The 12932-nt window shown below is 32.3% G+C and overlaps 4 protein-coding genes across 6 annotated transcripts in view; 1 reads left to right on the top strand and 3 right to left on the bottom strand.

Moving 5' to 3' along the window:
* thoc5 (THO complex subunit 5) overlaps positions 1 to 1317 on the bottom strand; it is an 11388-nt gene extending 10071 nt beyond the window's left edge. For all 3 annotated transcript variants that reach the window (XR_013877655.1, XM_080154021.1, XM_080154022.1), the window contains exons 1-4: positions 1122 to 1317; positions 767 to 809; positions 547 to 654; positions 263 to 351 (exon numbers count right to left, since the gene is read on the bottom strand). Coding sequence is in view for 2 of the 3 variants with exons in the window: in XM_080154021.1 (XP_080010147.1) it covers positions 263 to 351; positions 547 to 654; positions 767 to 809; positions 1122 to 1285 (404 nt within the window). In the remaining variant the exon portion in view is untranslated. The remainder of the gene's footprint in view (positions 1 to 262; positions 352 to 546; positions 655 to 766; positions 810 to 1121) is intronic.
* Positions 1 to 12932, top strand: part of LOC145314214 (uncharacterized) — a 444769-nt gene that overhangs the window by 422299 nt on the left and 9538 nt on the right. The gene's annotated exons all lie outside the window — the stretch shown is intronic.
* Positions 1295 to 5566, bottom strand: eIF6 (eukaryotic translation initiation factor 6). The gene is made up of 7 exons (XM_080154034.1): positions 5394 to 5566; positions 5158 to 5228; positions 4785 to 4843; positions 4274 to 4349; positions 3668 to 3756; positions 3069 to 3176; positions 1295 to 1954 (listed from the first exon to the last, which is right to left on the bottom strand). The coding sequence occupies exons 1-7, from the start codon at positions 5501 to 5503 to the stop codon at positions 1727 to 1729; spliced, it is 741 nt and encodes a 246-aa protein (XP_080010160.1). The 5' UTR covers positions 5504 to 5566; the 3' UTR covers positions 1295 to 1726.
* Hpr1 (THO complex 1-like protein Hpr1) lies at positions 5532 to 12932 on the bottom strand. Its single transcript, XM_080154020.1, has 15 exons — positions 12770 to 12932; positions 12528 to 12595; positions 12147 to 12242; positions 10959 to 11072; positions 10654 to 10742; positions 10377 to 10480; positions 9405 to 10036; positions 8926 to 9047; positions 8565 to 8712; positions 8291 to 8375; positions 7817 to 7905; positions 7477 to 7590; positions 6716 to 6952; positions 6252 to 6355; positions 5532 to 5797 (listed from the first exon to the last, which is right to left on the bottom strand). The coding sequence occupies exons 1-15, from the start codon at positions 12897 to 12899 to the stop codon at positions 5746 to 5748; spliced, it is 2184 nt and encodes a 727-aa protein (XP_080010146.1). The 5' UTR covers positions 12900 to 12932; the 3' UTR covers positions 5532 to 5745.

Below are 12932 nucleotides of genomic sequence, written 5' to 3'. Positions count from 1 at the left end.
TTCCAACAAGCGACAAGTAAAAGTTAGTAAGAGCTAAAAATATGAGAATATTAGCCATGGATGGGAATACGAATCACTATTTGAATATGCATGGGATTAACATTAAAATTATCATTTTCTCATTTGTTGGCTTAACAACTTTGGGGGGTTATCATAAATTTTGATTAATCGGTTCATTAAGTTGATTATCAACAACCAAAAGTATTCTACAGAAGGGGTAATTTTGTGTATCATACTTGGGTATCATCCCTTATTAAAATACCTTATTTCGTCCATGATCTCCTTAAACATTTTAGCATCTTCCTCCCTGTCTCTGTCTACACTCTCTGATAGCTCAATTTTCTGGATCTCCTAAAAAATAGAAAGTTTTAGTACGAATCAATAAAACACATAACTTGCTATTGGTGATCATAAATTAATGGGTTTTAAAATTATAGCACACCTACTGTATAATTACTGTGTTATCTTAACTATTTGTATAATTAATAATAGTACTGTATTTATCTAAAATATTGTTTGCTGTCAAAGTGAATAGTATGTTTATACCTGATAAACATCAACTTTCTTAAGCTCTGCCTTTTTTATCTCCTGCAGGGTTTTAACCTTTTTGGCCTCTGTGGCTGCTTTTGTGTCTACCACCTTCAGTTTCACCTGGTTCATTGGACAGTCGAAATATATATTAAAATACTTAGTTGGTATTAATTTTACCCGCCAAAAAATATACTTAAATCAGCTGATTCAATCATATTTTCGATGTTTATTCCTGTTTATCAGCTCCAGTACAGCTGTCAACCACCGATATTTTCTGTCTAAAATATAATATGTTCATTGAAATTGCCTAAATAAATAATCTTTATGGTTTCAAAATAATCTTTTAGGATAAAATAACAATATTGTACAAAATTACCTTTTTTGCAAGTTAAAATGATTTGTTGGAAAGTTTGTACAAATAAATTAAGATTTGACAGTTATATTCGGATTTGAAATCAACAAATCATAATTTAAGTCCCATGTCCAATCTTTTCTGAGGTTTATTTATTATATTATTAAGATAAATTAAATAGTAAAAATATTCAGCATTGAGTATCAAATACAAAATAATGAAATTTAAGAATAAACACCTTGTGCTATCAGTCTTTGTGGCAGCTTTCACTGGAGACTCCGCCTGTTTGCTCTGCTTAGAGGGCGGAGATTTATCCTCCTTTTCACCTCCACCAGACCCTTCCTCTCCATCTTTCTTTCTTTTATCTGACTTGCTTTTGTCCTTCGTGGGGCTGGGGGACATTTTGGCTAATTCTGAAAAAAATAACAAAAAAATAGTTTGGTATTCTGTGTTTTCTTTTTTTATCCAATTTGTAATATTGCGTTTATATATATAAAAGGTATTAATAAATAATGATTTATTAAGAGGTAATCATTAGAAGATCATAAAAATAAAAAAATAATACTCATTACATAACAAATATTTTATAAAACTTTAATTCTGAATTTATGTATTTTTTAACTGGTTAAACAGACTTGCTTGAAAAATAAAATTTAATAAAGAATCATTCATACATTGGATAACAAACTTATGCATATGACCAGATATTCTTGCTTTTATCAAAAGAACAAAAACAATATTCTGAATTTAAAATGTTATCTTGTTTTGTAAGTTCATTCATAATATTGGTTCTTGTTCTGAGTGATAAATGAATCAACACACGCATTAAAACCCATATGATATTTAAATCATACTGTCGATCAAGCTGGACCTCATTTTCTGTGTAATGGCCGATGGTTGTCCCTCGTTCAGCTTGAATACCGATTCAATCACGGACAGTTCGGTAGAGGTTGTGTCCTGACCGACAAATGCGCACCAATCGTTGACAACACACCCGGCACCGATTACGTCGGAGCCTCGGTTGACGGTTCCGGCCACGAGAGGTACTTGCAAAAGGGATGAAAGTTCTTCCTAAAAATAACAAATATTAATAACATTGGTGTATATTTTCTAACCACAGTTATGGAATCTCAACGACAAAGATTTTTTTATCCAATCTTGACAAGTGAGGTATTTTTGGAAAGAGGAATATATATAGAAAACGCCTATGAAAATTAGAAAATCCGCAGAAATCATATATGCAAGTTATTTGCAAAATCTGCAATGCTAATTTGCAAAATTAATTTCATGCCTTAAATGACTTATTTAGAAAAAAACTTTTTATGAAATGTGTTTATTAATAAGTTTAGAACATACTTAGGGCAAAAAAAATTCTTTAGTGTTACTTTTTTCACCTTATATATGAAAAAAGCAGTTTCTCACATTTTATGATAAAAAAAGGTATAGGAACAAAAAATATGATTTTTCTTGATGTAAACACAATAACTGGCATAAAATCTACCATCCTAAATGTAAAAATCAGATATAGAATCCTTTTTAGAGCTAATATAGTGCAAAAAGTAACGCAAGACATTTTTGCAAAGTATGAAAATCTGAAGAAAATAGTTCTTTTTGCTTTTGATATACATATCAGATAAATGTATATAAAAATAGTGATTAAAAACTATAAAACATGTTATAAGTTTTTGCAACATTGTCATTGATTAAATTGCACTTTTAGGTTTAAGAATTACCAAAGTAGTGCATAAAAACTCTTTTTATGATGTAATTAAACAAAATAAATGCCAAAAAACCATCTACAAAATGGTCTACTGCATTATAAAAAACGCCTAATTGTTGATTTGAATTTATTTTGTTTCATAACTTAATAAAAAGAGTTTTTATGTGCTACTTTGGTAATAAGTAAACCTAAAAGTGCATTTTAATCAATGATAGGGTTGAAAAAGTTATAACTTGTTTTATAGTTTTTGATCACTAATTTTATATACATTTATCTGATATGTATATCAAAATCAAAAAGAACTATTTTCTTCAGATTTTCATACTTTGCAAAAAGTTGTGTGTGAAAAAATGCACCCTTTAAAAGACAGAAACTATTTTGGGAAGCACAATTTTCACAGTCCATTAATAACATATAAGAGACAATAAAAATCAATTTCATTGGTGGAAAAAAATGTCTGTTTACCTGGTCTGTAATAGAAGTTTTAGGATGTACGAGACCACCTTGATTTGATAGTTGACAGTAGGATCCAACTAGCACGTTGTCTGCTATGCTCTGTCTAAACACCTCAACCTATAAAACAGTATGTTTTTAAATTAGACCCTAGGGGGGAATAAAATGACCTTAAACCATATAAACTGAAAAGCACAATCTAATCGGACCAACCTTTTCAAGTTTCCAAGATCCAAACAAAAAAGGTCATCAATTATATCATAGATATAAATGCCACGTTATCTAGTTATATTTAATTTTTCTTAACATATTGACAAGAAATTTATAGGAAATTATTTTTGAACGATGGACTGGACATTCAAAGAATTGTATTTAATACTGCTAGGACAAATGCGCGAAAAATTAAGAGGATGGAGGGAATGCATTGGCCCAAACAGACACAACCCACCCATTACCAAGATAATATAGGCCTTCAAGATAAAATGGTTGGTTGTCTGCAATAGTTTGGATGATAGTGTCTTGTGACCTCCTATAAAGGTCTGGCTCTACGTTATTACCAACCGTCGCGTCCAAGGAAATATTAATATTTACTTAAAAAAAACAGTCTAGACCTTAAGCACATCTGCAATGATTTCTTCTGTTTCTCTGTCCAGGTCTGGGTGGACAAGGGCTACATAGTCGTTGCAGGCTACCACATTACCTGAAAATAAATATATTATAACCTGAGTTTATTATATGAACCTGCGGCATTTGCGTAAATGATTTTAAGAAGTTACATGCTCGACTCTGGCCCACACTATGTCAAACACTTAAATCTGATAAAGTAGGGGGAATGCATTGGCCCATAAACTGGCGCAACTCATTACCATGCACAGTTAGGAATTCCAGACAAAGATTGTGCAATCAAAAAGCTGGTTGTTTGTTTGATGTTACTTAACCTAATTTTCTACTATGGACGTATGGGAGTATCGCATCCCATTACAAGCGGATGATGCACTGGCTTCTCTTAGATGATAAGGTCAATTTCACGAACAACAAGCGTATCCAAATAAGATTATCTACATTTACATTTTAGAAACGCATAAAATACTGAAGATTCTTTCAGTTGGACATATGATTTATTTTAACAGTCCATTTTAAGTTTGAACTTGATAATGTTTTTGTCATTTTTATGTGAAAACACAGACGAGAAAAATAATAAAATCTAAAAAACTTACCAAGAGCAGAAAGACGTTCTTCGACTCTCTGAATTTTGACAGAATCGGGCAAAGAATTTCTTATGTGTTGAAGCTCCTAAATTTGAAAAAAGATCAATAAAGAATGTGACTTGATAAGTAAAGATAAGTTTCACTTAAGTATATTAATGTTTATATAATGGCTGTCATTATACCAATACATCTTAGACATCAGTTTCGTGTTGTCTTAAGTATTCTCATATATAGGATTTTGATGTAAAAAAAAATTTGGTATGAGCTCCACTTCTTCTTAGCAGGTGGATAACTTAACATTATACAATAAAGAATCAAGTGAAAACGTACACTAAAAAAATAAATTTTCTTCTTAATAAGTCACTTTTGCCAAGTTTTGGCTCTAAATATCCCATCGTTAATTGGAGAAAATAAACATTTTTGATATTCTGGTGTGGAAATGTATAGAGAACAATGAAGTATATAGCTACTTTATAAAATACACCAAATATTAAGGTCATGCTGTATCTATCTTTCTAACCTGGTCTGAAGTAGACATAGGGACCAGAAGACCATGTCTGTTACCAACACTCATTCTTCCTGAAATATGGCCAAAATATTCAGAGAGGAATCTTTGGGTACTTTCCATAATTTTGATTGATTTTAAGTTCAACCTAGTGCCGTCTATACTTTTCAACTATAATTATAATCTACATAAGGGTTAATTTGGTTTTTCATCATTGGGCATGTATATATCATCAAATGTCTTATCCCAGAAGATCCCTGAAATAAATTAGACAAACTGTATTGAACACTGTACAATTTCTTGGTAAGAAACTATTCTTCATACGTTTAAAAATATCTTATCTTGTATAAGAAACTTTTCCTAACATGTTCTTTTATAATTGTTTTACCTATAATTCTGCAGTCTGAAATGGATGCGTAAATAACAGGAATAACATCAGTCAACTCTGATTCAAACACACTGAAATAAAACCAGATTGAACAGCCGTCTGTCTTTAACAGCAGCCGAATTATACACACTTCTATGTCCCTCAAAACGTTAAGCAAGTATGTACAAATAATGTTGCTTGTCAAAATAATAATTTTAAATCAAAATGACAAATTAGGAATGAAAATCCTTTTTTACCTGTAAAAATTGGCAGACCCGCCGACGGCAACCAGACAGTATGAATTTGTGAGCTTAGCAAACACTCCAATATCATTATTGTTTTCAAAGTGTGTTCTTACAACCGCCATTTTTTATGCGTGTATAAAAGTGTTGCAGTCTGAAATTTTAGAGAAATGCATGAGATTTTACACCAATTTTTCCAACAAAATTCTAATTACTTCAAGAAGTATTTAAATCTACCTTATTATGCTTTTTAAAGGCAAATATAAATCTCTTTATAAATTCAAAATGTAACATTTAATTAATGGACATATGATTGACACAGCCATAACAAAGACAATACAAATATACAATTAATTAAATCATGTGATCAGAATACACCCTCAATTAACTGGCTAAGCTTCAAGGATCCAAGAATATACCTGAAACATAAAAAAATGGTTTATGACTGAAAAATTCAACATTTTTACAATGAGCACTATAAAGATTATTGTAAACATTATTAATGTTTTCATTTTGAGGATTTTTTTATAGAATGTTTTTTAGTTCGTAGATTTATTTTCTTAAATGTTTTTGAATACATCAAACAATTAATCGTGATGGTACTCGCTAAATTCTAGTGCTTGTTCTTTCCCTTTATTAAATAATCTGTAAATGATATCGGATTTTAAACACACACAAGAATGTGAAGGAATGATTACCTACAAGTACTAGCAACATATTTTACCCATTAAATGGAAAAGAAAGCTTAGTAAATAATAATACTGTCTAGCTTAAAATGATAAGAAAATGTTCTAATGGATAATATTTTTCTTAGAAATTAACACCTGGCTAATACGAGGACACACACGTCCAGCTAAATGAAAGAATACTTACGTAATCTCATCTGGTGAGGCCCCATCCTCTTCTACTGCAATCCAGGCTTTTAGTAAGTTAATACATTTCTCCTCATTTGTTCCAGATCCTTTGATTTCCTCAACCTAAATATTTTTTTTATTTGACACAAGATAATTTTGATCTATATGCTTTTAGTAAGTTTATGCATTTTTCCTAATTTGTTAAAAACCCTGATTAACGACTCGTTAGAATCTACAGTAAATTAATTTACATAATAAATAGACAATTCATGAATGTTTTTTTTTTTGATACATTAAAGGATAAGTCTTCGAGAGTAATTTCATCACTGCAATGTAAAAAAATTTTGACAAAGATCAAATTCTGCCACAAAGAATTCGAAAATCGATGAAAAAAATATGTTATATTCAAGACCAAACAAATATATTATACTTGTTTTAACCTCGTAGATAGATTTTAAATAGTAGGCACTAAATCTTTTATACCTTTTCTTCTGGTAGTCCAAACTTGGGCACCAACTTTTCCCAATTATCTGCTAGTTTTCCCGCCAGAACAGAAACCTGTCCCTCAGTCAGCTTGAGACTGGAACTCGGCGCCTCAGCACCGTTACCGTTGGTCTCCATGCCGTTGGACTCGTCCCCGTCACCCCCTGATGGGGCCTCAATGTTGATCTCAAAGTCTGCCGCCATTTTTTTCATCATGATTGTTAGGTACTCAGGTAGCTGGAAAAAAAATCATTTCACTCAATTTCAGACTAAGGGCGTGTAATAAAATAAAAATTCAAAATGATGGTTATCTGCAACCATTTAATACCTTAGGACCTTACGCTATCAACCATCTCCTGGAGAACTGATTGAGTACACGGGAGGGACGGGACATTGGGCTGTATATTACACTAGTCACAAAAATTTTTAAATAACAATTTACAATTTGTTGGATTAACAACTTTGGGGACTCAAAAAGAATTTTGATTGGATGGTTCATTAAGTTAAGTTTCTAAACGTTTCAACCACTAATTGTAATCAACAGATGGGGTAATTTTGTGTATTATCATCAGTGATGTACATTTTGTTCGATTCAGGGAAAGTAGACCTACCAAGGATTACTCATGCAAAATTTCAGAACGAAATTCGAATTCTAAGTGCCATTTACTCATTGATTACGAGATGGTTACATTACCCCCCCCCCCTTTATCAGCTATTGTCTTATCCCTTTAGATCCCTGTCGAGTAAAGCCAAAATGTTACCTTTGAAATATGAGAGTTTCCAACCAGGAAGAAATGATTAGATCTTCTAGACATAAGCCTCAGGGCTCTCCAGCCCCATTCACCCTTGTTCACCTGCTTGTAGGTGTCCTCGATCTACAAAAATTCAAAATCAGTTCAAAAAGGTATATGAAATTCATTTTAATTCGCAGGATTTATAGTTGAAAAAAGCTCGATTAGATTCAAGCAATCAAAATTCAAAATTCATTGCCTAACTAACGAGGAAGTTAAAGTCCTTTCACTTAAACGCAGTTCCTGGACCGAATGACATATTTTCATCATGAAGTAGTTGAATTGCGCAATAAGTTTGAAATTGACTTACCCCATTATGTGGATTAAGTTCATTGATGGGTTCGCCAAAGAAATCAAGTAAACTGGGCAGAAAATTCCTTTCTTGCTCTTTACATGCCTCTGTAAAAGATATTACTCATTAAGTTATGACCTATCTAACTTCAGGAAAATTCAGGACTACGTAGTCCAGTGAAAATACCAATGTATTTTTGAAAAATAAGTTTAACATCAGAAAGAAAAAATAAGCTAATAATTTAGATAATTTGTAAAATAAGTATAGAAATCTCTTCTCAAATAAGTAAAGTATTATAAAGACAAAATGAGAATCAATAAACATCTCTTCAATAACCCCTATTTGTTTAAGAGACAATAGAAAAGACGAACGGACTTGGATAAAAATATGCAGGATATAGGACGGTCGACAGCATGACCTATTAATTGATAAGCTTGTAAGTCTTGTGAAGTATCATTGTTACTATTGTTATTATTATATACAATATCTCACCTAAATTATCTGGATTGATGTTCCAAAGTTTAGTTAGGCCTTTGTTTCCCAGATTTATCTTTCCATACTTAGCTTCAGCTCTCATCTAAATAGTTTTTGTGACAATTAGAGCAATTATATTTAAAAATAAAGGCAAATGAGTTTAGAGGAAAAAAGAAATAAATAAATTAATCGGGAAATAATATTCAACTTGTAAAAAGGGGGGAAAATAGAAATAAAGATTAAAGAAATGGTAAAGGCAGCTATGTAATTTAGATTCCGTCACTTAACTTACCACATCTCCTAAAGGTGCTTTCCTCTTCCCTAACTTTGCTTTGCCAGCGCCCTCCTCTTTTTCTGCCTCCCCATTCTCCGCAGGTGGAGGGGAGGGGATGACGAGGCTAGGACACCCTTCATTCTTCCAACGGATCCAAATCAGTTCTCTAAAATACAGGAGCATGAGTTTAAAAGGGATATGTTGAATGACAATTACAGTGTAAATTAAAGTTTAGTAACAACATTATCTTATTAACTTTCGAGTTCTTTAAATGAATTTTGATTGGTTGGTCAAAACTATAAGCGTCAAGGAATCCATCAAATTATCGTCAATTGTCTTATCCCCTAAGATCCCAGGTTTAAAATGAAGAAAATCTTACCTCTTCAAAATAGATTTAGCAGAAGTAGAAAATGCCTTGCCATTTGGAGGAGTTTCATCCAAAAGTTTGAAAGATTTCTTTCTCTGTTCATCTATCCACTTTCCTTGATCTGTGCTTAACACCTAGAAGAAAAGTATTACTGAAAAATGTAAAAATTTCCTTTAACTTGAATTATCAATAATGTTTTTGTGTGTGTTTGTATGTGCATATACCAAGTTTTTTAGTGGACCTAAGTAGTAATGAAGTAGGAAATGTATCAGTCTTGCGGAGTTCTATGTATTACTCTTTTAAACTTCATTAACCTAAGATATACGGTACTTTATATATACGGTACAGTGACGAAACTATAAATCTTCCCTAGACCTATACTCCAAAGGAGAATAGTATCGGTTCAGAGGTTAGAGATTCTTTGGTACACACAGACAGACAGACACAGATCCTGTGACTTTATTACAAGGATAGGTAGACAAGTGGTGTACCTGAGCTTCTGTTTTAAACTTGACACTGGTCTGTAGATACTGGAACACAATCAGGTACTGCATCAACACATAACGGCGAAAGTTGGAATCATTCAACTGAAGATTCAAAAGATTCTGATTTGTCAAATATTTGGGAAAATATTCCTCCACAAATTCGTCTGCGGTTTCTTTCATTTGTGGCTCTTTCTTGGCGGCTCTGGAGTCTAATTTTTTCTTGGTAAATGTTGTGAATATTTCTGCAGTTATGTTACAGAATGTGTCCCATTGAGTTTTGTCATAACATTGGGCTGGATCTCTAAAGAAATCTTGCAGTTGCCAGAAGTTTGAGTACAGCTTGAATTCTCTTTCAGCCTTGCTTTCTTTCTCATCCTCTTTCTTTTCCACCTCCATTTTCTCTTTCTCCTCGACAATCAGCTCAATTTCCATTTCCTCAACTTTATCACTTTTCTTCTCGGTCTTATCATCATCAGTGTCTGTCTTGTCCTCGGCTGGCTTGGCGGATTCCTTGGCTTTATCGTCTGTGTCGTTTTTCTCGGATTTATCTTCACTGGTCTGTTCAGCAGAGTCTGTTTTAGGGTCATCTTTAGGCTTCTCTGATTTTGGTGGCTCTTTTGTGTATGCAGTATGATTATCTGATAAGAACACAGTGGTAGTCAAAACAAAGCAATTTTCAAAGGCATCATTATATAATATGTGATAAGTTTTGTGTAAATTGCTAGAACAAACGTTCTAAAATTTTAAGAGAATAATCAATTAGAGGGGAGTTTTTATGATATTTTTCAGGAATTTGCGTCACCTCCCCCACACCCAAATCTTAGAGATTTGGCAAGAAAACCATTCTCTACAGACAAATATTGAGAAAATGAATAAAACAAGTGCAATATTGCCCACAGAAACGCAATATCCACTTCCTAACACTAATAATTTAAATAAAAAAATTATTGTGATATGACAAACTTTATAAATGCTTACCTAAATTGAACTCTGAAATAACGTTTAGACCAGATCTCTCTGAGAATGGGAAAAATTTTGCCAAGAAAAGAAGAATTCTACCACAGAATACTGTGTTCTGCGTTCTGAAAATAATAGTACAATTATTTCAATGGCCTTGAGGAAAAATACTTAAAATTGCACAAAGATCTTCATTAAGCTAAGAAACTAGGGTCCTTATAATTACTTATTCCTAATCTCACAGATTTTAGGATCGGCCTCTGTCCCGTCAAAAAAAAAAAAGAAGAATTTGTAGTACCTGGATAATCTTCTAAGCAAATCATTACAAATTCTGAGTAAATGATTTTTGATTGAGGAATAAAAAGCTGGAGACTTCCAAGTAGCAACCTGAATAATTTAAATCTTTATGAATGTATTTCATAGAAGTGTTTTTGGTTCAGTTGGCAGCTTTAAGGAAATTAAAACAAAACTCTTTTCTTGTCATTTTCAAAGCGTTTGATGTTTCAAATATAAAAGTATAAATAGGGAAACTTAGAATGAAGTCTCGCAAGAACTTTAAATAACTTTCTTTTTTTCATGCATAGAAAAATAAGACAAGTTTACCTCTAATTCGACAATCTTGAAGAATATTTCACACTTGGCGAGTGGAAGGAGATCAAAGACATCCCCAAGAATATTCATAGGGGTTGACACTGTACACAATTCTCGTTGGGCTGCCTTAAGTATAAATACTCCTTCATTTTTTCAATTCTTAATTAGATTATTTAAAACAGTAAGAGCAGAATAATCTAAACTAGGATTGGCAATCCGGAATCCGCCCAATTTTTGGGCCAATTTTGGAATCCGAAATCCGTTTTTTATTAGCGGATCCGGATTCTTAATTGGTATGCTAAAATTAGCGTCTTGAGTTTTTTTTTCAACTATCGCTTTTTGAAGGCAAAGATTATCATCATTATTACATAAAAAAAATTTCAAAATCTGGTTCGATTCTCGGAAGTGAATTATAGAGAACACCAAGAACATTAATTTTTAGGACATATGTAGCACTTAATTTTTAAAAAAAAATTTAAAAAGCCTTTAAAAATGCTGCTAGAATCCGGAATCCGTCAAAAATAAGAATCCGGAATCCGCCACTTTTTTTGACGGTTTCTTTTAAGAATCCGGAATCCGAATCCGGCCTTAAAATTCGACGGATTGCCATCACTAATCTAAACACATGAAATTTTTGAGGAAATAGAATAGTTTTATAATTGACCCAACCCTTCTTCCCTGATTTTTAAAATAGTGAGAATCCTGAGAGAAGTTTAGGAATTTTCTTTATAAAAAGAACATTTATACAGAAAACTTAGTTGTAGCAATTGATTTACTATTACTTGGATCCTACACCAGATAATCATGTACTCTAATAAAGTGACACTTGTGGCTGGCTAAAATAAAGATTCCAAAATCCAGCCCATTTGCCCCATCCCCTCCCATCCTACTGATTGAAATTACCAATGAATGATGTCCATGTTAGCAACCTAAGTGGACTATAATTTTTCCCGTCATAATATCCACGGATACTCTACAACCATTGTTGTGGTAGGAATAGGGAAAATTCCATGACCCCATTTAAACACGTGTGTTAATCTTTATACACACACACAGGCATGACATGATGACTCTCATAAAAAATTTTGCAATCAAAAAGGTTATGCTGTCGGTTTCAGTTAGTATGTAGTATGTGACTGGATCTTTTTAGAAGGGCCAAGCTCAACCATCTCCCAAGGTAGGAACTATTCAAATCAATACCTGAACGACAAAACGAACATATTTCTGAATGACATCAAACTCGACTTTGTTCTTGGTGGCAATTATCAACTCACGGGCTTGATACTCACGCAAACACTAGAAAATTTACAAGTTAAACCTTTCAAATTTTACTTAAAGCCTTACTTTAACCTTTATTAATTGAATTCCTTCTAAAGATTATAATTTCTTAAACAATAATACATTTGAAAAAGAGAAAAACTAAGGATGTTCCAGTTTCCTATATTTTTGTAGCAAATACAAATAATGACTGATATACATGCTAATGGGTTTGTTCCTACTGAAGTGCTTTAACAATTTGAAATAATAGGGAAAATATTTGCCCCTATTTTGGTTTTTGGGAATTAAAAGTATAAATCTTACTTGATCCAATGCTAACTTTTTGTTTTCTTTATCTTTTGATAGCAGTAACTCATTTGTCTTTTCAAGACCTAAAAAACAATATCAAATAATATTAAATCATGATAAAAAAGACTTATTCGATTTTAATATTTTATGTATTATGTGTTTTTTTTCGATGAAACCCACTTTAATACATTAATACCTATCTATACTCTAATCTAGTATTAAATCTTGTAGTTTGTTTTACAGATAAATACAATAACCTTGAATGTTATTAGCAGCAAAGTTATCCTTCACGGACTGCATGAACTGTGACGTCATCTGAGCAAAGGGTAAGGTGGGCACATCATTGATAGCAGCTGCGCTACCCTCAACTTCAGTTGAGGCAGCCATAACTCTGAAATTTTGACATACTTAGTTTCTAAT

The sequence above is a fragment of the Acartia tonsa genome, chromosome 3, assembly GCF_053477335.1.
Source record: "Acartia tonsa isolate MP-2025a chromosome 3, ASM5347733v1, whole genome shotgun sequence".
NCBI classification, from domain to species: Eukaryota; Metazoa; Arthropoda; class Copepoda; order Calanoida; family Acartiidae; genus Acartia; species Acartia tonsa.
This window is presented reverse-complemented; position numbering and strand designations above follow the sequence as displayed.

Coding starts and splice junctions, on each gene's coding strand:
- eIF6 (XM_080154034.1), bottom strand. CDS start 5,503: ATGGCGGTTGTAAGAACACACTTTGAAAACAATAATGATATTGGAGTG. Junction 4,350..4,784: donor CTATGTCTACTTCAGACCAG/GTTAGAAAGATA, acceptor TTTCAAATTTAG/GAGCTTCAACACATAAGAAA. Junction 3,757..4,273: donor AGAACGTCTTTCTGCTCTTG/GTAAGTTTTTTA, acceptor ATTTATTTTCAG/GTAATGTGGTAGCCTGCAAC.
- Hpr1 (XM_080154020.1), bottom strand. CDS start 12,899: ATGGCTGCCTCAACTGAAGTTGAGGGTAGCGCAGCTGCTATCAATGAT. Junction 12,243..12,527: donor AAAAGTTAGCATTGGATCAA/GTAAGATTTATA, acceptor TAAATTTTCTAG/TGTTTGCGTGAGTATCAAGC. Junction 9,048..9,404: donor AGTTTAAAACAGAAGCTCAG/GTACACCACTTG, acceptor CTTTTCTTCTAG/GTGTTAAGCACAGATCAAGG.